The following is a 24,327-nucleotide window of genomic DNA, read 5'->3' on the forward strand; positions in this document are numbered from 1 at the left end:
AACAGACCCAGGCTGAGCGGACTGAATGCCGCACCTTCTGGGTGTGACCACTGCCAGGCCCCTGGGGAGGGCTGAGTCACATCTGCTCATGCTTGGGTCCCCGGCTTTTGTTAAGATGCACTCTACCAAGCACCCAATTCAGCCCAAACAGCTCCAAAGTAAAGGTTTATCGAGGCCCTGCTCCCTATAAATCTTTTAAAAATAAAGCTGAAAATTGTCAAATGCACAGCCCTGTCTGAACAGAAATGACTCTTATTTCTCAGCAACCCACAGGTTAAGAAATCATAGATGCCAAAACCCTGCTTATTGTATTTGCCTAAAGTTACAGCTGGCAAACAGTTCTCTATTTAAATGTGTTAATGCTAAAAATTATATCCCACAGCTACTCTGGGGCACTGTCTATAAATGTGAAACAGAACGGCAGGTAAATTCTCTTTGGATACTTTAAGATCAACTCAGCCTACACACTGAATGCAAGGGTTTCAATAATATAAACATGTTCAATTTTAATGACTACAAAACAAGGCCCTAAGACTGTGTAACAGTTTACCTAGGAGACATACTATTAATAATTAAATTGTATATGCCAGAGGCAGTGTTTGGGTTGGCAGAACTGACTTCTGATGGATGCCTGGTGCACTGTGACCTAAAAAAGTTTGCATCTACAATATTAATCTGTATAGGCAGGGAGAGGATTTATTAAAGATGTTGGCATTTGACTTTGACTCCACTCTAATCATTAAAATTATTCTAATTGCCAGCCAACCTAAAATATTAGAATATTGTTCTTGTGAGTCATACATTTTAATCACATTTCTCATTACCTTAAAAAACTACTCAGATTTCTTCGCTCCCACCTAACATGCTTTATATTGGAAGTTCTTTTTTTTTTAATTGTTATTTCTAAAATTACTTCAAGATACACTGAAACAATTCAGGTCTGTCAGCACAGAAAATGCAGACGACTCATGATTAATGCATTTTTGTCTCTTACCTACATCAACAAAAAGAAATGGGGTTTTTATACAGATTTGCAACTGATCTCCATATAACTTAGCACATGTTATGAGGCTTCTGGCTACAACATGAAATAACTATTTTATTAGGGGTCTCAGTCATGAGATCTATGACCCAGTCTTCCTTATGAAGACTTACCACGAGCTTTTATAAAGAACCCAGACTCCTGACTCATTGTATCTTAAGATAAATACTGTGTTGTGGTAAAAATATAACAATATATTTTATCTTAATTGCTGAGAACAAATTGGTGGTTACCAGAGGGGAAGCAGGTCGGGGGATGGGCTAGATGGGTGATGGGGATTAAGGCGTTCATTTGTTGTGATGAGTGCTGGGTGACGTATGTAAATGCTGAATCGCTAAATTGTACACCTGAAACTAATATTACACTGTATGTTAACTGGAATTTAAATAAAAACTTAAAAAGATAAATTTTAAAAAGCACCCCCCAAGCCCAATATATATTTTAAAATATGAATCGAAAGCACAAGAACAACAACAACGAAACAGTTCCAAAAGAAGGAGTGGCTGATGGAATTATTGAAAGAAGGAGGCTCACAGGCAAATGTCATTAACACATTCAAGTACTACTCGCAGTAACTGTATAATGAACATGGCCCCTCTCTTCTTTTGTTACAGGACAGAAATCTACAGGCTGAATGTAGTAAAGGTTAATAATCAATGCCTGGGATCTTGCTCTGCAAACAAAGAAGTCAATTTTGAGAGAAGGATATATTTTTGTTGTGTTTTGGTATTTTTTTTTTTTTTTTTTTTGACAAGTAAGAAGGGAACATAGCCTTGAGGGGCTTGACCACTGAGTTCAAGACATATGCAAAACAATCACAAAGGACTTTCCAAAATAACTTTGTCACTGTTGGGGGGAGTACCAGAAATACGTGTGATCATATCTCAACCCCATGGGCTTCAAATTATAGATTCGGATTTACATTTTTGTTTTTTTGCTGCTGCTGCAAACTATAGAGCCAAAACATCCAGTGAAAGTTTCTTCTTAAAAGTGTAAATTTATATTAAAAATCCATCCAATTTCCTAGGAAATAAACACCTCACCTAATCTGTTCATCTAATCTGTTTTCTAGCTCCAGGAATTTGGGAGGGTTTTAATGCTACCTTTTTATTTCTTATGGGAAATGTTAGAAAACTCTCCAAGTTTAAGTAACAGACATAGGCTGGCAACACGGCTGCACTTGTAGTCAGACGTCTTGTGATTAAGAAGCAGCTTCGTGCAGGCACTCTTGCCTTGGTAACCTTTTCACACCGAGAGGAGAAAAGGGAACAAAACATGGATGTCGTTTTCCAAATGGAAAAGTGCAAACTTCTGAGAGAACTTGAAATGCCATTTGTTCATCCTGACAGTTAACCTTCCTGCCCATTTGAGCCTTTAAGTGGGCGGCAATCAATAATGCTAATAAGCAGAAATCAAACATCTTCTCCCCAAATTGAACAGAAGTCCTATCTGTAAAAGGCCATTGCGGTGGGAATATGCTTTGGTAGGAAAGCCATGAACTGGCCATGAAGCTCTCTAGAGTTTCCTACCTGTAAAGCAGACGGGGCACTTGAAGGTACCTCCCATCCCTTCGAAGCTGTGCTCTATCAGATGGCACTGGAGTTTGGCAGGGGAGTCGAAGGTCTGGCTGCAGAGCTTACATTCATGGTTCAGTCCTTCATCTGTGAAGAATACATGAACAGAAAAGTTGAAACACATCATATCTTTTTAAAAATTTTTTCTACACGTTTTATTTATTTTTGAGAGAGCACAAGCAGGGGAGGGGCAGAGAGAGAGGAGGACAGAGGATACAAAGCGGGCTCTGCGCTGACACCAGAGAGCCTGAGGTGGGGCTTGGACTCATGAACGGTGAGATCGTGACCTGAGCTGAAGTCAGATGCTCAGTCGACTGAGCCACCCAGGTGCCCCCACATCATATCTTTAACGGACAAGTGTAATTGCATCTGTTAAACTACTTCCATCACCAAATATAAATATATAGTAGCATATATGGTTGTGGGTTCTTATTTCACATTACCTACGAATTTGTATCAACGTAAAACATTTCTGGAATTTAAACTCCAAAGAGAATCAGAAGGCAGTATTTATCTTCCGGGTGAAGCATTTTGTTAAGCTTTTAAGGTATCATTAGGATGTCACTGATAAGGCATCTCTTTTTCACTATCATGATTTTATGGCTGTGTATTTCCAAAGTCCTAAAATAATGGACCCAAGGAAAATGGACAGCTTCTTCCTTAAGTCTCTCCTCTGGTTTTCCTAGAATGTTCTACAAATTCATATTTCTTTTTTTTTTTTTTAAGATTATTAATTTATTTGGAGAGAGAGAGAGAGCAAGAGCCAGTATGAGTGGTGGAGAGGCAGAGAAAGAGAGGGAGAGAGAGAGAATTCCAAGAAGGTTCCATGCTGTCAGCACAGCACGAACTGTGAGATCATGACCTGAGCCGAAATCAAGAATCGAATGCTTAAACGACTGAGCCACCTGGGCGCCCCTACACATTTCTATTTCTAACTATAAGGTTTTTAGTGATACTCCCATTGACACAAACTTTCTTTTTCTATTCCCAAGACTTCTGGGCAATTTTGAAATATTATTAATGCTTACAGTTTATCCTACAAGTGCTATTTTTATGCAGGGTACTCCCGGTTCTCCATATCTTCTCAGTTCATTGCTCCTTCTACTTTGTAAGATAGTTTCAATTTTACCCAGTGATCTAGACTCTGTCTTTCTCCGAAGGAATTTCTACGAGCTCCATGCTCAGTTTTGACTAGTCCTGGATTTTTCTTTGACATCTTAGGAACAAGATGGTAGAAAAATATTTCAACGTAATAATAATTGCTATATAATGTGAAGAGTTTCTGTTGTCGATAGACGCCATTATTTTTAGGTTGCCTATTTCCTCATTAAAATGTTTCTGAAACTTAAAATTTAAGGATTAGTCCAACTTATTTCAATTTGCAATTATAAGAAACAAAAACCAGTAGCACTGGAATGAACAACCCAACACTTCTGGAGTGTTTTCTGCATTTCGGACACTGCTCTTCTAAGGGCCCAGATATAAATTCATTAATTTAACAGCTACTATTAGCCCCATTTTACAGATGAGGAAAATGAGGCCCAGAGACTGTAAGTGATTTTTACCCTGAGTCACAGGGTCAATATTTGGTGGAGCCAGAACTTAACTCCAGGCATCCGGGCCTCAAGGTCCATGATCTTAGCAAATAGGCTATGACATTCACCAACTACTCCCAAATGACTTATCGGAGTAAGGGCAGAGAGGTTGCAATTTAACCTGGCTTGTTATCAACTTATACTCTTACCTTCTCCTATTTGCAGTGATAAAAAATGTTACTAAGGATCATTAGTGAATGATCTAGGGAATGTGAAAGACGTATTCGTACCATGTGGGCAACAAGTCTATACTCCAAAGGTATTTCCTTCCATGCAACACAACATGCATGTGTAAGTCCTTCTCCAGCTGATATTACTGGCAACACAAAGGCTCAATTACAAAGTGAATTATTATTAGCTAACTAGGAGTAAAAATCACTCTATTTGTATTCCTAATCTTTCTTCTCACATAAGTATGAGTCTTTAGAAGCAGAGGATTGGAATTTGTAAAAAGAGAAGCAAAGCACTAATTAAGCCACCCAGTACTGTCTACATTTCACAAGAGATAAAAACCTACTCTGTATTTGGGTGGCACAGTAAATTCCTTGATTATAATTATGTAAGAAGGAGTTTAATTGTGCATACTGACATGACAAGGGGTTATACAAAAAGCTTTAGGGATTATATAAGATCAAGGGGTTTTCATCTGTTCTTTTCTCTCTTTCTTTTTTTAATCCTAAAGTCACCAAAAATTTTCCGAATTTTAGATATTAAGAAATATAAGAAACACCACTGTAGGGAATTGGGTCAGTAAGTTGATCATCAGAAATACTTGGCAAATTTAAATGTTTCCTCGATGCCGCAGACCTTACTTTGGTGGTAAGAAGGTAACCAGGAGTCTTTATTCCATCTTTAAATTACGTGTTTTGCACAAGAACCAAGACGCAGCCTATGGGTGTGAGCAGGTATACACATTTGTTCCGGAATTCTTAAACTCGCAATATTTGTGAAGTAATATATGTAAGCCTGGCTGGCTTCCTTGGGGATAATGACTGTTGCATGAGCACAAAGTGAATTATGCAAGTTAGAATGGTCTTTAATGTGATGTTTTTTCTTGACTATGAGTATTTTGTTTGAAAAAATAATAGAAAGGAAGAAAGATATATGTGTATGAATACAAGGAAAACGTCTTCATCGATTTTTATTTATTTCCTATCCTAAGAACAGAGTCATTCCATCACAAAACATTACATAATCCAAATTTAGTCAGGTGAATTCACAAAATTATAAGGCATTTACGCATGATTAGTGCAGACTTAGTTGCCCTGAACCCCATACCCGGTGAAGGCACTAAGGGATACCAATGATCATAACAATAGCTTCTGGCATTTTCAGAACTGTTTACAGTTTAAAGCACATTTTTTTAATATGAAAAAAAAAAGATGCTGGGGGTTCTACCTGCCTTTCATTTCTAAGTTACATTTGAGCTTTTTTTTTCCAACTACTGACTTTTCCCAGCTATTTGAGTAGGATAGAAAATATATTTGAATTATTACACAGCAAATGATAGATAAGCAAAAGCTAGTGTGCTCCGAGCTACAAGTGAACACATCTAGACATTTCTCCCACTTTTATTAACTTCCCTACTCACTTTCTCCCTGCTCCTACTTGCTTATTTCCACAGGGTCAAATGGATAATGAGTGAGTGATAGGGGGACCCAGAACGCTTTTACCACTGGTTAACAGAACCCATTTTATACTGTTCAACTGAAGAACAGGGTAGAGATAGTATTGGGAAACTAAGACAACATATTTATAATATGAATTCACAAGTTTATCCTTATTCAGAGTCTCTGTTTAACTCAGCTCCCATATATTCTCTATTTGCATTGTGTGGCTAAGAGCAGTGTGTTAGTTTTCAAACAATTTTCTAAAAAATCCTTAGTACTGGGGGATCTACCTTAGGTAAGCCCTGTTTCCTTCCAAAAGTGAGTTTCTCTCCTTTCTTCTTGCTATCTGGTATGAGGTAGTAAGGAGCTGTAAAGTGACACTGTGGTTTTAATTTCAAGTTGATGTTCATGGGGAGGCACTATCAACACCTCTGAATGCAGGTGAACTTAAGCCTTAGACTCAGGATTTTGCCGAAGAAGCCACAACTTGCACCTTGTCTTTTTATCTCCCTTCTTCGTAAAGGTGCCAAAAGCCTAAAAATTCAATCAAAGTGACCATTTCTGCTCTCCGGAAAGGTAGCAGCTGACAGTAATTGGATAATACAGTCTGACTCATTTATTAAAAAGAGATTCTGAGTCAATTGATTTAATAACCATTACAATATTCCATTAAGGATATAATAGGCTAGTGCAGCCCTATTTTTTTTTATTAAGTTATGGATGAGATCTACGGATGAAATTTCTAGATTTTTCTTCCCTTTTCTGCCTATCCATAGTCTCTAGATTTTCCACAGGGAGCAAAATTTGCCTTTGTAGGTGACTTTGGAAGTTAAAGACTAAAACTGCTACCCTTTCCATACGCTACGAATAAAGATTGACGGCCACACTGCAATTCTGATTGTCAAAAAGTTACATAGCAAATAAGCAATATTATGCAGTACAGAAAAACTCCAGTTCTAAACACTAGGCTGAAAAGTATTCTAACAAATACATGGGAGAGCAGAAATTAGCACAAGGAAAGGGAGAAAGAAACACCAGAGCGCGATTAGTCAATTGAACGAGAAGACCATGGACCTTCCAGGATAAACCCTCATCTTTCCAGAAAACCCCTGTGTGTTATGTACTGGTGGAGGGAAGCATGCGTGTGGCCAGCACTATGGGTCGAAGGTCAGGAAAGGCACGAGTGAAGCTCTCACCACTGAGAACATGTTGGAGGCCAGCGACTTCCTGTCCTGGTCAACCGCTTTAAAGCATGACCAATGACGGTGTGGGCATAATTGAGAAATGATTTCACATGTATATAAATTTCAGCTAAAATAATTACTTCCATTTGTTAATCTTCATTTAAGCGCGAACATAAATGTTAACAGGAATCAAGTCCACACAGAAGACACTGATGCTAATGTAAATATTTACTCCACTCTTCAATGTTTCAAAGGAAATGAGTCTGAATACATAATTGCAATACCACCTCAATGTAGGGAACGTGATAATCATTTACAAAACTTTGTGCTGTAAGAACAAAATCTGTTTGTCTGAGGCCAGTTCAGAGGGGAATGATAATTTCTCTCTCTCCAATTTATAAAACCTGGACCAACACAACTATTCATCAGTCCATGTTGTAAGAGAAAAAAATAACAGCTACCATTTGGATGTTCAAGCACAACTCAAATTATAAGCTCCGACATGGCAATTGTTAGACACTGACATTTCAATATAAGCTTTAAACAAGAGAAACCCTTTAAGCAGCCTCCAGACTGTGTGTCCCATGTTTATACTCCTTTTCCTTCAATAAAAACAAAAATCTAGAGCAGCTACAAGCAAATGTTCAGTGGTTGACTTACATGCAGCTGTTATCCCAGGAATCACTGGGGGCCCCCTTATATCGTCTGATCAACACGGCAGCCATTACTGAGGACCAATTTGTAACAGTTTATAAGTAGAACTCCTTCTCTTATTTACCCTCGAGACTGGCCAGAAGGGTCCTCCAGCTTCTTCCACTGCATAAATCTATAGGCTAAAGTCCAAAGATACAAACCCCTCTCGGTGCATCATCGTGTGGCCGGGGCCATACTTAAAAGCTCTGATCTGAGTGGGAGTAAACTCTGCCCTTGGAATCCAAACAGAGGAATCAAATGCCCTGCAGTTGTAATTTTTCCAGTTCGAACATGTATACCACTATATCCTTATATATATTTTTAAATCCAACAAAACTATGCCCTAAACCAATTCCCAACCCCCAACCCTTTACTCTGCTTCTCCTCTTCCCTGAGTTCATTTCCAAGCACACATTTATAAGCTAGGGGTCTGAGGAGTAACAAAGAAAAGTCATACATGACAAAACTCACCCCTCGGCTACATTGGCTCACCCTAGAAACCAGGAGTAGAAAAATAGGCAGACTGTACTGTGATTTGCCACACGCACAGCCACATCTCTCGAGCTCTTTCCAGGGCTCAGGCCACTGTAATTTGTTGTATTATATACTGCACATATTTCACAACTGTAACGTAAACACACTGAGGTGCTAATTTGGCAACGGAGAATATTACTTAGGCCTCAAAGTCTGCCAGTAGATTAGTCATTAAGCCCCCAAAGTAAGGCAGAATTTGAGAGTGCTGAATATTATGTGAACCTTTTCTTCACTGGTTAAAAAGCTCTGCTCTGTTCTTTTGAACAATTCAACACGAAAACGAACATTGCCTGAAGACTGACGCCAGCACCTTCTTGGATTTTCTCACTGGCAATATGGCAATGTCTGCCACTGTCAGTGTTTCTATGCCACACAAGAGAGGAATACAGGATACAAGCATAAGACTCACAATAAGAGAGAAAGGGCATTGGGGACAGTAGGAGCAAATGAGCACCAGGTGCCTCGACTCTGACTATCCACACGTGCCACCCTTAGGTATCTCGAGAAAAGCAAAATGATATGCACCCCACGTGTCTCCGCCAGAATTTTATTTCAAGGAGCCCTACAAGGTGCAAGTCTGCATTTAACTCCGTTACTACCTGTTTTTGGCCAATGGTCTTAAGGGCTACGGTGCTTTTGGACTTTATAAGCAAAGCCACTGATATTGACACTGTTATTTCCTGTCTTGAACTTCTCATTATCAGCAGGGCTGGAGCAGGAAATGATTCAACTGGGGTAGGCTGCATTGTACCCAGCAGATTTTAAAGAGCCCAGGGGCTGCCTGGAGCCCCATAAACATCAGCAGCTTGGAAACTAGCAGGAGGTCCAGGTGGGCCGGGATGGGAGAGGCAGGCAGTGGGATTTTAGATGCTCTGAGATGCAGTATTGTCCAATTCCTTGGCTATTATTATCGGTTGTGGGTATAGTTATTTGAATATTCTCATGTAGGAGAGAATGCTGGAATGCTGTTCAAACAATAAACAATAAAACAAACAACCCACTGAAAAAAGTGGCTTCCCTTCACCTGTGGGGACTCAGCAGCGATATTTTGGCACACATTTGAAAATAAGGATGAGCAGGTAGACGAAAAGATATCTTTCAAACCTGACCAGTATTTTGGTACCTCCAGGTCGTCAGCCTTTTCTTCTCTACTTTCCTAATTTAAACATGAGCCCACAGTGGAAGTCTCAGAGAAAGCATACAGTGCCAGCAAATAGCTTTAAAGGTAAAAACCTGGGCTCCAAATGTTTTCATTTAAAAAAAAATGAGTTTTTGGTAATGCACTGATAAAATCACTTTGAGCTCCACTCCCCACCTCCCCCCAAGAAAAAGCATTTTAACTACGAAAAGAAGAAATACTGTTAGCCCTGAAAAAGGCAAGGGTGGCAACAGAGTTAGGAGTGAGGACTGAGACCAGCTAAGTCTGAAATATATCCTTTAGATCTGCTCCGGTAGAAAACAGCGTGGCTTCCAAAAATTAGCTTGTCGCATAAAGCTTTAACTTGCGTATATGCGGCTGTATTGCATCGGAAAGGGTCCACTTTACTTGACACTCAATTTTCCCCCTTATATATGCTTGCTTGAATGCATGAAGGTAACCTTTGTTCTTTTACAAAGTTTTCACCACCTAATCCTTAGTGCTGCAATGTTCTCTACCGTGACAGCAAAGTTTCTGAGCACACAAGACACTATAAAAATTTACTTCCCTTTTGCATAATAAATTAGACACACAATATGATTGGAAACAGCATGCTTCCAATTCAGTAATGCATTTCAGCTCTTGCCTTGCCTATTAAAGAGTGGTGGATGGCAGCCCAGGATATCTCTGAACGAGGGCGTGCCAAGCACTAAGTTTGGGGTTATTCATCAATTTGTGCCACAAGGCAAGTTTCAGGAGGGCAAGGACATTTGTCTGTTTTGTGCATTGATGTGCGCCAGCACCTAAAACAGTACACGGCTCATAGCTGGGACTCAATAAATATTTATTGAATTTATGGGAAATATGCATTTTGCTGGTCCTACATGTAATTTCAATCAGAAGAAAAGGCTGCGACTAACACCAAAACGATATTAATTATTTACCAATTGTTTAAAAAGTTTGCTCCATTCCCTTGTACATTAAGCCCTATGTGATGACACGTTTGGACTAACCAAAATTTACCTTATTCTGCCTGCCTTTGCTATTTCCTGAAATGAGAGGAAAATGCTCTGGCAAATAAAGCATTCACAAAGTAACTGCCCTTATTTGCCAGTTTAACTCTGGCAAGAAACTGAGGAGCCCAAACTTATCTCCTGTTTCAAGAGGGGAAGTGTGACAATGGAATACTACGTGGCAATGAGAAAGAATGAGATACGGCCCTTTGCAGCAACGTGGATGGAAATGGAGAGTGTGATGCTAAGTGAAATAAGCCATACAGAGAAAGACAGATACCATATGTTTTCACTCTTATGTGGATCCTGAGAAACTGAACAGAAGACCAGGGGGGAGGGGAAGAAAAAAAAAAAAAGAGGTTAGAGAGGGAGGGAGCCAAAGCATAAGACACTCTTAAAAACTGAGAACAAACTGAGGGTTGATGGCGGGTGGGGGAGGGGGAGGGAGGGGAGGGTGGGTGATGGGCATCGAGGAGGGCACCTGTTGGGATGAGCACTGGGTGCGGTATGGAAACCAATGTGACAATAAATTTCATATAAAAAATAATAAAAAAAAGAGGGGAAGTGTGATCATGCATTTTATACCTGAAATACAAAAACAGAACCATGTGAAAGAAGGGATATTCACCTTTTATTTGCCCTCAGTCATAGAGAAACCTCTACTTCACACATATTTTTAAACAATTTTTATTAATAGTTATGTATTCTGATATTACAAAGCTCCATTCTTTTAACTAACTGGTTTAATCAGATGTATGCATCGATTGCACCCTTTGCTTAAAATTTCTCCTGTTTGGTATTAAATACATACTATTAATGCCTCACGTCTGGGAGTAGTGGCCCAGGTAGAAGTGCAGGGATTTACCTTCAAGTACTGTACAAAAAACCAAACAAACCATAAATTGGTAAAATCGAAAGAAACTAAATGTAACCTGCTTTAAAGTTAAATCCATCAAGAAAACATCTTGGAGTACTGAGACAGTGCAACAGTCAATATTAATTCCGCACAGCAGTGGGCCAGCCATGGGAGCCACATGCTGGACACGGTTCTCATCAGGTATGTGTTCGTGTTACTGTGCTGGCTTTATGGCAAGGGTCAGGGCCTTTTCTTTTGTTTACCTTCTTCTTCTTGGCATAAAGCCACGAGTTATTTGAAGGAGAAAGTCTCCAAACACTGAAAAGCTGTTTATCTTTGCTAGAAAGCATAGCCTGCTATCGCTGATGATTTTAAAACAAAATAAAAAAAAAAACCCAGCAAAACAAAACAAACAAAAGAAATGGAATGAGGTTCACCAGCTTCTGCAAATATTATGGATCTCAACAACCATGGGCACTAGGTTCCAGACAAGAAACTAGTCAGGCATTTCCAAAGCTAATTATCTAAGAAACTTATGTTATTGATGACTTTTTGCAAAGTCATCTGACCTGCGGTGTTCAGAATCGGGGTTCAGCACCAAAGCACAAGTTAACTCTGTGACAGGTGGGGCACGAAGGTATAAGAGGGGCAAGAATCTCATATTTCCAAGGGACCATATCTTCCTTTTACTTTGTGGCAATACTAAGAAAATCCTAAGCAGCAATGCAAAAATCACAATACTGCACGCTATTTGCAAATGACTCACATTTTTATTGTTCTATTGGTGTGACCTTAGAAACTTGGCCTTGAAGAATAAAAAAAGGTAATGGTGCAATAAATGCAATAAGATTTCTAAAAACAGTTTATTGGAAATGTGCTGTGAAACTTGAATTCTTCTAATCAAACGATGCCACCCCTTAGAGAAATTTTCCTGTGCATTATTAAAGTGATATACTGCAGTACTAGTTAGAGCTCCATAACCTTTAAATTGCCTGATTGTAATTAAGGCCACTAGTTTTATTTAGGAAGGTTCAAGGAGGCTCAATTTAAGTTGGCTTAACTAGTGTGAATTTAATGTCATGCTGCCAGAAGGCACAGGAACTCTCTGGCCTGGCTGTTCTGTGGCACATACAGCTGTGGGGTCATGAATTCTAAATTAAGCCCACATTTAAAGAAACTACAGATATCAGGAAGTAGCTGGCTGTGTGCAAGTACACATCCCCATGGTTGTATATGTATATCATTCATTCATTCATTCATTCACTGATTCATTCTACTGGCAGTTTCCTAATTTGGGAATCGAAATATATCTGATTATTTATAGTGTGAGTAGAAGCGGTATATAGTTACTCTTAAAGGCATAACGATCACTTTCATTGAAAGGTGGGGCTTAAGACAACGTCCAATCAGCATTACTGATTTAAAATAAAAGGTGCTTGTAACAAAATCGTAAAGGCAGGAATGTTATTCACATTCTAAAGGAAATTCTAAGAAGGAAAATTTACAGTTAGGTATTTGAGGAGGAAATAAAGGGTACGGTTTGGACAGGCCACTAAATGGAGTGCTGAGAATAACATAAACTTCACTGAAGGGGCAGCAAATCTAGGACTGAAAACAAAAGAGAAGAGAAAATGAAGGTACTCGATGCAGAGACCAGCAGAAGCAAAGGGTAGCAGCAGAAAGAAAAACACTTAAGGATTTGACCCATGTTCAAAATTTTACTGGATGTGAGCTCAAAAACATTCATCTCTGGATAGAGTGCTGGCACTTTTCTGTAGCTCCAACGGCAATAATGATAAATGAATTTCCTTACAGCCAAGTGGCTCAAGCAGCCAACTACGATACCACTATATAATTAATAACAATAAGCAATTAAAGAGAACAGCAGGTTACAACTATAAGGTGTCAAAATACATTAGCAAAGGAAAAACACTGCAGCAACACAAAAGAAAAATAAATATACAGCGTTGGAACCTATATACAGCTGCCTCTTCCATACCATATTTTAGATAAAGCTTTTATGCTTAAAGAAAAATAGAGGATGGCATAAAACTACCATAAGGTGATTAACGTCCCTCCAAAAGCAAATAATGCTCCCTAGGCTTAGAGAAATCTGAAAAGTGATATGGGAAACCTGATTGTGAAGGCACAGGAGAGTTGGCTGACCATGATTTGGCGTTATCCTTTTACTAAGAAATATTCTAATAAATACCTCCCTAAACTGTATTTGTTGGCTCAAGTATTTTCAAAGATCCCAGGACATTGTGCTTTTTTTTTTTTAAATGTAAAATGAAGAAGCAATAAACCAGGAATGCATAGGAAAAAAAATGAAAGGGTAAGTGTTATGTAATTGGCTAAATGCTGGGATGTTAGACAAAGTTAGGAATGTCCATGGAGACAATATAATTAACTATAGACTTGTTTAAAAGATGAGAAAATGGAGACTAGATCTAGTAACTGACACACTTATGACGGCAAAGTGTATGGTCACGGCCGGTGCCAGAATTCAGCGTTCCCGAATCCAACACCACACTGTCCCACCAAACCCTCACTTTAAAAATTTTTTTTTCAACATTTATTTATTTTGGGGACAGAGAGAGACAGAGCATGAGCGGGGGAGGGGCAGAGAGAGAGGGAGACACAGAATCGGAAACAGGCTCCAGGCTCTGAGCCATCAGCCCAGAGCCCGACGCGGGGCTCGAACTCCCGGACCGCGAGATCGTGACCTGGCTGAAGTCGGACGCTTAACCGACTGCGCCACCCAGGCGCCCCCAAACCCTCACTTTAAAAAAGTTTCCTCCCTCTTAAATACAAAGACTCAAGTTGATAGTTAAGCAAAGTAAGTTACTGTCTTTCTAGATCTTTTGGTAATGTGCAATGAGTTATTTCTATTTCCATGCTGCCTGGTCACTCCTTTGCTCCCCGACAAGACAAAGCCCAAATTTATTTCAATCCACTTCATCCCCTATTTCCTGACCAACTATGGTTAGAGTTTCTCTTGCCCTTGTGAGAGCGCTCCTCTCTCTTCAGAAGCAAAGTGAAGCCTTAACTCATATGCAGCCCCTGTTGGTATTGAAAGTTAAATTCCCTATATCTCCAGATTCTGCAGAGAAGCGAGGGAACACCATTCTCAGTAAAGTGCTTTGGCCTGAGCTGTCCATGTGAAGGAAACACTCATGATGATACAACTCACCCATGGCAGAATATTGATGCTTAACTCTCAATGGCAATAACCTATTGATTTGGTTAAATTGCCACCTAAAATCCTGTGGAGACCGGACTTGAGCTTTTCTTTATGGAATCATAATTGTTCAGAAACAAAGACTGATTTCTTAATTCTAGCCTGCCTGTAGCGAATTCTTCATCTTTGAGTTCCTGAACCATTCCCTGATATGGTACTAAATTGAGTATTTGGGAAGAAACTGAGACTGCATGTATATTCTAAGTGTGTGGCTTACCAAAAAGGAAATGCCATACTTATGTATGGAAAATAGGTTAGCTCAATATGTTCCTAACCTACTTTTCTCTCTTGGGCATCATTCTGGATACACCAGCACATCTAGGCACTTTATGCTGAAGCCAAGATGTTACTGGCATACCAATGAATCACACTCATTTCTATTTCCTTCTGTCTGTTTCCTGTCAGTCAAGAGCAACCTAAGTGAGAGAGTTATTATCTGTTGAGATGGGAAAAAGAGAAGGAAGAGGAGGGGGAGGGAGGGAGGGAGCAAGGAAGGAAGGAAAGAAGGAAGGAAGGAAGGAGGGGAGGAAGGGAGGGAGGGAGGGAGGAAGGAAGACAGTCCAAAAGATTTATGTTGTAACAAAGATTTCTTATTTCTACTTAGCTTGGAAGTATGAAAAGTACATATTCTTGGGTGTTTTGTTAGGTCAAAAACCAAAGCTAAAGATGAGGAAATGGACCTAACAAAAACCATAGATTAGTTACTAAGTGTATCGGTTAAATGAAGAATGAGACATAATAATTAAGGATTGCTCTTTCTTAGATAGCAATTCCTTGTATTACCTTCTGCAAAGCTATTAAATATTCCTAAGACTATAATGCCAAATTGTAAAGATGCTTTGGGCACAATAAATTTTTAATCCCCTATCTTTATGACAATTTTTCTAAAACCTGAACCAGTTCATTCAAGATCTGTTCTAAAAATTTAAATATTGTACACTGTGTCAATATAAAGAAGGCTGATAATTTTTAACACAAAAAGAAATCTATTGGAAAAAAATCACTAAAATATCTATCAATTACTTTAAACATTTTATATGTTTTTTTTTATTTTTTAAAAATGTGTATTATTTATTTTTGAGTGAGAGAGAGCACAAGTGTGAGAGGGGCCGAGAGAGAGAGAATGAGAGAGAGAGGGGATCCCAAACAGGCTCCAAGCTGTCAGCGCAGAGCCCGACACAGGGTTCAATCTTGCAGATCGTGACCTGAGCCGGAAAGAGTTGGACCCTTAATTGACAGAGCCACTCAGGAGCCCCAACATTTTATATATTTAAAAGGTCTGCTTTGTCCCTGCATGATGTGATGCAATCAGCAGAGAATTCCAAAGCTGTCTTGAACAATCTAAGTAGAAATTTGATATTCAACTGTAAAATTTATGTCCTTTCTGAAAATTTATGTCCATCTCAAAATCATATTTAGCTCAGTTATCAATTTCATTGTTAGTAAATAAAAATATGAGAGTCCAGGATAAAAGGTGGCCCACGGTGATGTCTTGGCCTTCTACTCTTCCTTTGCTTCCGAAAAGCAGAAGCAATGTTTGGTTTCTTAAAGACAGAGATTAGCATGAGAGTTTTTATATCTGACAATCTCAAGAAAAGTAAATAGTTTTTATAATATTGTAGGATAGTAAGTGTTGAATGAGAGAGGAGGCAAACAGTCTGACATGAACCAACAATGAAAACTTCTTATTTTCTGAATATTGGAGGAAAGACGTTTCAGAAATATAAACGAGGGTGTGAAATAGAGTAGCATTATATGGCTGTGCACAAAAGAATTAAGGGCAGGAAATATTTTTAGAATATTTTCAACCAAGCACAATAACCAACCATGTATACATAACTTATATGAGAAAAATGCCCAGTGACAAAATAAATTGCATTCCTTGGGATGGGAAGAGAAGTTTTCTTAATTAACTATTGGTCCAGCTACTTGAACTAAATAAAAAAAAAAAAACTTTAGAGAATTAGACACACCTAAGACTGTCACAATACCCTTATGTGTAAGCAAGTGACTGATGAGGAAGCGACCAATGGGCATCCTGTCTGACTAATGCATTCTGAGGCTCTTTCTACCTATTGGCACCCATGATACAGGTGGACACCCCCGCAAAAGGGAACAGCACAAGAAACAAGAAGAACAATGCAATCGAGTGACACCCAGAGGACCTAGAATCTGGGCATCTATCTTTTGAAATGGATATTAGAAATTCGGTCTTAAAGTGATAACAGCAGGGAAATTCCAAATCAAAGTAGTCACTGTGGCCTTAACTCACCCGATTAGGTCTGCATATTACCTCATTTACTGCAAAAGATCATACTTTGTGCTCAGGCCAACATGACTTTTAAGCACAAGAAGTTGAATGAAGTGTCTATACAATTTCAAACTCTGCTCCCACCCCCTTTTCAGAGTCCTTTAAGACGGAGGCTCTTACCAATGCTAATACTATTGCAAGGGTACATTTTCCTCTCATTACTCCTACCTGAGGACGGTTATAAATGTATTACCTCCCATATATTTATATAGCATTTTGTAATTTTCAAAGTATGTGGTGTGGGTTTATACACATTGATTCCCTGTTAATCCGCTTAACACATGGATTGGTCTATGTCACCCAAATCCCAGGAAGAGCTTAACTAATTGGCTCAAAGTCACAGGGTAGTTACTGTCAGAAGGGGGCTCAAACCTGAGTCTAGGATCCCGATTACGAGGAGGAAAAATAGCTGAATTTCAATGCGTAACCAAGTTTTTAATGAATCCATCTATGATACTTAGTTAACTAGGTCCCTATGCTCAGGAAGGCAGGAGATGGCCAGCAGCTTGTGTTGATAATGTGTGTTCAGTTAAGGCAATGAATCACAGCAGGGAGAAAAATTCAAAAAAATGTACCTTCAGGGGCACCTGGGTAGTTCAGTCGGTTAATCTCCTGACTTCAGCTCAGATCATGATCTTGCAGTCTGTGAGTTCAAGCCCCATGTCGGGCTCTGTGCTGACAACTCAGAGCCTGGAGCCTGCTTCGGATTCTGTGTCTCCCTCCCTCTCTGCCCTCCCCCACTCACGCTCTGTCTCTCTGTCTCTCTCTCTCTCTCTCTCAAAAATAAATAAACATTTAAAAAAGTTAAAAAGAAATGTACCCTCAGCAGAGACCTTTCTGATTATCTTAATGGTTTATCTTAGTGCCCTTTTAAGGTTTAAGGCCAAACATCTGATGCTTTTTTCCTTTTAGGTTATTTTCAAATTCATCAAGATTGAGTTCAAAACTTGGCATTCAAAAATCTGACTAATTCTTGAAGAAATAACATATTTCAATTTTGCCGGTATGGGTTGGAAACCCGAGATGATTCATTTTTATTAAGTAAATCTGTTTTTGAAAACCAAAAAAAGTGATTATTTTCAAACTGTGTGAAGCAAGGCAGAATCATTTGTTTCTCAACAAATGGTACCACTTATAAAGGCTGTTTTCTCTTCCTCATGCGGAGATTTTCACATAGACTGTTAAATAGAACTTACTGAGTTGATTTGGAAAATACCAAGAAAACCATATACTGTGCAGCTCAAATGATTGGAGTTAACAAAAACAAACAAACCCTCCCTGGCCCCCAGAAATGTAAATAAAAAGTTAGATTTCCCTGTACTACATTTGATTGCATTAATTGATGTGTAAAAAAAAAAATCTGTTGAAAATAAAGCCCAGCAGTAGCATTTTTCTTTCCTAAATCACAATAGCAGCACATTACAAACATTACCAAAAGGTCCCCTGGTACAATTGTAAAGTTCCACTCTGGCAGTAAATGTATCTACTGTGTGTTCTCCGTTTTCATCTCTACCCTCCCAAATATGCGAGAAAGCAGGTCACAAATGCAATTGAGCCTCTTTGCACATTGATTAAATATTAATTTCTGATGAATCCTCAGAAACTGAATGGTCAGCCACTGGATCCTGTTTAATTTATAAAAAACAAAATCTTATCCTGAAATAGGGTTTGAGCTCTGATAGCAGGCGGATCACTACTGCTGAATCCAGTTTGTAATCCATCATTGTTCTATGGTCAGGAGAGTTGCTTCCACAGGGAAAGGAAAATTCTTGAGCCACGTGGCACACACTTGGCGGGCCTCACTTGTTAGCAAACACAGACCTCTACTAGAGGCTTACCCTGACTTACACTGTAGTAGGTAAAGGAGACGGTATTGATAAAAGTCATCGTAGACATTATCTGAAAAGCCTTTCTTCCCCTGCACCATGGTGGAGTGAGTTGAAAAAGTCTGACTTTGGAATCTCTTGGTAGTGGGTAAGCTGCCCAACCCTGTACTGTCACCTACATTATCTAATCTTGCCTTAGCCAAATCATGTGTCCAATGGGGCTATCTAGTACCTACATCACAGGGCTGAGAGGGGAGACTCCAATGACATCATCTCTACCAAGTGTCTAGCACAATGCCTGGTCTATAGTAAGTACTCTGCAAATATCCATTATTTCTATTACAGGGCATCAAAATGTTTGCTCCACTTGTTGAAATATCTTATATAAAGTGTTTTAACTCTTTAGACTTTGTTGATTGATTTTGTTCCTCTGTATTTCTCCTCCACCCCTCTGCAGCAGAAAAAGAAAGAGGGAAGAAGAAGAATCAAGAAAGGGGGTGAAGGGCAGAGAGGAGCATGTGTGTGTGTGTGTGTGTGTGTGTGTGTGTGTGTGTAGATAGGAGAGAGAGGGGACGTCAGAGTTCCAGAGAAGTTGCCTTCTCCTCTGTGGTCAGTTCCGTTAGCAACCCCAAAGCAGTTCTGGGTCTTATAGGACTTGAGCAGTAGAACTGAAACAGTGGCTATAAGGACAGAGACACTGAGAAGGCTCAACAGAGCGCTATCAGTGGGACTGGGGAAGTCAGCATGGCCTGGGGAACCATGGGACTTGCCTTCTGGGCCTTGCCTGCTCCTGGAAGTTAGCGGGGCTGTCAAGAGCATGGGTAGCACTGGTCAGGCATCTAGGCATGTGGGATTCTTTGGGCAGATCAGCAGAGACCCTCTGTTTCCTAATTTAACCCAGACATGTATTTGGAAATCTCAGCATATGGTAATGATAAACTTTAAAACAATGCCCAGAAGATGTTAATGCTGTTAAATTCTCCACTTTTGAAAACCTCTTCCTTCCCTTTTGAAAACAATAATGGTTATTGGTTTTCTCCCTCATCCTCCTCATCTTCTTCTCCTCGGCCCAATTGTGTATGTGGTGGGGGTGGGGTGGGGAGTAATGTTTTAGATCATCTATCAGTGTATTTGTTGGGGTGACAGCAAATTAGTTCCCAAATGAGGAAGAACAGCATAGCTTATGTGGAAAAAAACCGTCGCACCATTTGCTGGTTCTCAGGCCTGAGTCCCTAGCCAAGTCTCTTCCTTTCTCCCTCAGAATTAATTTCTCCTATAAACTCCTACCTTACTTCATAGGATTCTTAGGGCATTTATCATATTCTCCCTCATAGCATAAACACATACCATATTTTCCCTACAAAATACATTCCTTCTCGACTATCCTCCTTATCACTTACTAGGTTTCTTCTCAAGGCAACTGTGTTTTCATTGTTGTTCAATGACAAATGGAAGGTAGGAGACAAGAAAGGAAGGGAGAGATTGAGGGAGGGAGGAAAGAGACAGACGTGGGAAGCCGTTATGCCATAAAGGACTTTGAGTCCACCTATGGACCAGGTAGGAGTAGATGGCTGGCTCTTCTTCGTATCCCCAAACAATTCAACACATAGCCAAAGAGATCTCTTCAAATTCATACCAGTCCTCTACCAGTGACATGCCTCTTGCCTAGCTTTCTCCCTTTTGATGAGCCCAAAAAGTTAAAAAATAAAAGCAACTGCATGTTTAAACCCTCTCCTCTGTACTTATTTCTATCTAGAACATAATAATATTTCCCCCTTTCTAGCAGGGCCTACTTATTGCCTGCTAGAGTGCCGGTACACTTCGTTTTCTCTTGACAAGCGGAAAAATGATGATCGGGCGCTGCCCTATGCATTCGAGGGCTGCTACCATCTTCTAGGTGTGGTCCTCTACTGCGTCCTCCCTAGAAAATATTCTGTCAAAGTCAAGAATGGAACAAACAGAATGATCTTAATAAATACTGTCAATGTTACTGCATTCCACTTAAGCTACGCAGTCCCTACTAATCTGCGGGCAATCCCAATTTTCCTTCTTTAGAATGCTACCTCATCATAACCTCTAGGGATCAGAACACATCAGATGTCACCGAGTTTAAAAAAAGTTCCGAGGACTAGTCTGAATTTGAAAACCGAATTAATAGCTGCTAGGGAAAACACATTTCAAAACTTGAGTGTGAAACATTCACACTGGGTATGTGTACTATGCTCCTCTCTCAAGACCTTCACCCTCTTACCCAAGTGCTGTAAGGTGTGACCAGCTGTGCTCAGTAAAAGGTACAGCTGTGGTCAGTTGGTGAACAAGCAGCGGAGACGAAGGAGGTGCATAGCACCTTGTGTGCCAACAACGATGCTTTCCCCCAATTTCAGGGGCTAACCTCCCCATTCATTAGCCTTTACAACTCCTACTTTCCAAAGGACCGGCTTGGTCTTCTCATTAGCAAAGAATTCCCTGCTTCTGGGAGGAGCACAGATGTCAGGCGAGCCTGACCCAATATCTAGCTGATCAGCTGCTGTTTACTTTCCTAAGCCCGAGGTTTTAGTGCATCTTGAGACAAGGCGGTGGGATTCTTCTCCAGCCCTCCTATTTGGGAGGAAGCAATGGAATCCACAAAAGGCCCACGAATGGCCAGAGCCTCCAGCCACAAATCTGTGTTTGGCGAGGGCGGCTGCTTTCCATGGGAAGCCTCCCTAAAGGACAAAGGGTCCAGACTGCTTCTCTGCAAACAAAATGTGCAAGGGGCTCTGGTCTCCTGAAACAGCCGGGCAAACCTTGGCACATCCAGCCCAGGGCAAATGGCCCACTCTCCTGTCCTCTTCAGAAAACGGGTCTTTGTATGGAATTAAATAAGTGCATGCATGCATGCATGCATATGTCTGTGCATACATACATACAAATATGAAATGAATCTCTTTAATAATTTGAAGAAATCATCTCAGCTCATATATGAGGCAGTCGTTAGGGGCCTGTGACAAAGAGGCCTTTGGGTTTTCTCTTTACCTTTGATCTACATTATAAAATGTTAATGTCCACCTCAGCAGAGCCCCTTCCAGAAACACACCCTTCCTCGAAAGGCTCACCCCTGCCCACTGCAACTTCCACTCAGGTTCTCCATTTCTGGTTAAGTGCTGACTTTGAGCTCATGCCCAGAAGCGCTGATGTTTTTAAACAGGGCTGAGCTAAACTGCTAACTAGAATGCACTGATGATAAAGAGCACAGCTGAGATTAAATTGTGGCAGTTTAAGAATAAACACAATCCTATCCTATGCGTCTTGACATTACGCATATACTTAACGTATGAAACTTAACTCCAAGTGTTTTGTCTATAGTAGGTAATACGGGGTGGGGGGGAGTGTCCATAGAATCTATAATTTTGTGTTGATTAGGTGGGAAACAACCACAAGCACATATTTTGATATCTCTATTAACAGCCTGTTCATGTCTAACTGCAAAACTTGGTTGTACTTCTTTTACCATCTTTGCCCAAGACAGACCAGTAAACACAATTCCTCTCTCTATAATTAGCCTTTTCTCGGAGGGCCCTGAAGTAAGTCTGCATGCCGTAGATTTAATATCCAGTGCTATATCCATATGTGCTGCCCTTGCCTGGTCCCAGAGCATATAAACTCCCCTATTAGCAGCCTTGACTGCTTAATTATGCAGATTTTTTTTGTACCCGCCTGCCTGTAAAATTACTGTGTCTAACCTTTTTTTTTTTTTTTTTCCTCTTTGCACCATGCTGGCCATTCTAATGAAATCGGCATAGGGGAAAGGGCCTGATTTGCAGTTATGGAGGCTGGATCGCACTGGCAATCTGTCCTTAGTGGGAGTTACAAAAGAAGTCAAATGCCTTCATCTGGTTCTACCCTATCATCCCCAAGGTGATTGAGTTCACTTCCCGATGCTTCCCAAGTTTTCCTCAGGCTGTCCAATCAGCACGTCCACCAGGGAGCCCAGCCTAGCTTGCAACAGTCTCTGTATCTAGTTACAGCCCCACCAGGGACAGTCAACCATCCACCCCCAAGCCTTCAGATGAAAACCTTTTCTAACAAGGCCGCCCAGCGCCAATGAAATAACACACATCTGCATATCCACTGGGTCCCATGTTTCTTGTGCTCATGGATTATGTATCTTGCAGCCTCTAATAAAGAAATGCAGTTCTTTGTTTAATGTTTATCTTGTGCTTGTTAAGCAAATGCTAATGTTGTATCAGAATGCTTTAGTGCTATTTGGGTTTTTGGTGATTTACTACAAGACAATCTGCTGTGAAGTAAATTTAGAGAGAGGGAGAAAAGGGGAAAAATCATTCTGGTTGAAAGGGATTAAAAGAAAAAGCCTTGACAGAAAAATCAAGGAAAAAGGAATGAGACTGTGTGGGGAGAATGAGGAAGTGAGACTGTACTCAGGAGACAGAGCAAAGCCTGAGACAGAGAGACAGGCGGCGGAGGGACAGACACACACATACACATACGTGGGGGTCCAGAAGGTGGGGGGAGAGAGCAGGGCCTCACAGAAATCCCCTAGCCCCAGGCTGACATACCCACTTGATCACTGGACAGTCTCAGACTCGAAGCTAGAGAATAAACCGAGTACAATTTCCAAAAGGGATGAGATGATAACTTCCCCTTCAGTGATAAGGTAAACAGTGTCCTGAAGGGTAAACAAAAAATTAAAAAAAGCCTTTTTTTGTTGTCTGCCTTTGTGCCCTGATGGTTAGCACTGTGCACTGTTATTCACAGACCACAGGGAAGCCCTAAATTTAATTGTTCATGCCTAGCTCTGCTAGAAATAGGCAAAAATAATCAGAACCTCCCTCCTCCCAATTTCAGGGAGAGGTGGGGGCTGGGGGAAAAGAAAAGAGGGTGGCAGCTTGAAAGCTGATGAATGAATGCCCTTTATTTATCCTTTGGCAAGATGGGATATGGATATCCACAGTGCAAACCTTTCCCGCCTGCTTTCCAATGCTTGCAATCCTGTTAGGAAAGAGAATGTCATTTTTATACTGAGAGATCACACATTTCCACCCTACTCACATTTTTGATAGGAGAGATCAAAGTGCAATTCACTAAAAGTAAAATTGGGATTTCTATATATTTTATAATTACAGTTATTTTAATTTGTTGCGAAGTTGTGAGGTTAATGAGGTCTTAGGTTTCTGTGTTTCATAATATACAAAGACTAATTGATAAGAGACGATTATCTTGCAATGCACACAAATATTATGCATTGTGTTGTATACCTGGAATTAATATAATGATACATGTCAATTACATCTCAATAAAAAATAGGGGCAATGATGGAGAGGATAGCAAGGTGGATAAGATAAATACTTTGCTCAGGAAGTATACTTGTCACAAATCACAGCCTTTTCCTTTCTCTTCTCTCCGCATTTCACAAAATAAATCAATAAATTTCCAAAAGGATGAAAGACTCTAAGTGGATAAATGAAAAGCAAACACCTACCATTCGAATACACACTCTGTCAAGTGAAAATTACATCCGCACAGAAGAATGCCATGTTAGCTTTCTTCTTGGGTAAACATTTCTATCCTTAACACACTATAGAAGCTGAGGATAAATTTAGTCTTCATGATTAATACAATTAATTATAAGTACTCTGGTTCTCTAGGAATACCTCAGTGATGGCACAGAAGTTTCCATTAAAAGTGTTAGCTACTGCTTCAGAAAATGTAT

General features: G+C 40.0%; 1 protein-coding gene across 6 annotated transcripts in view; it reads right to left on the minus strand.

Annotated features, from left to right (window-relative positions):
• Positions 1-24,327, minus strand: part of ZNF521 (zinc finger protein 521) — a 281,501-nt gene that overhangs the window by 26,855 nt on the left and 230,319 nt on the right. For all 6 annotated transcript variants that reach the window (XM_043558499.1, XM_043558500.1, XM_043558497.1 and 3 more), the window contains one exon: positions 2,572-2,703. In XM_043558499.1, the coding sequence (XP_043414434.1) occupies positions 2,572-2,703 (132 nt within the window). The remainder of the gene's footprint in view (positions 1-2,571; positions 2,704-24,327) is intronic.

The sequence above is a fragment of the Prionailurus bengalensis genome, chromosome D3, assembly GCF_016509475.1.
Source record: "Prionailurus bengalensis isolate Pbe53 chromosome D3, Fcat_Pben_1.1_paternal_pri, whole genome shotgun sequence".
In the NCBI taxonomy this organism is placed as follows: domain Eukaryota; kingdom Metazoa; phylum Chordata; class Mammalia; order Carnivora; family Felidae; genus Prionailurus; species Prionailurus bengalensis.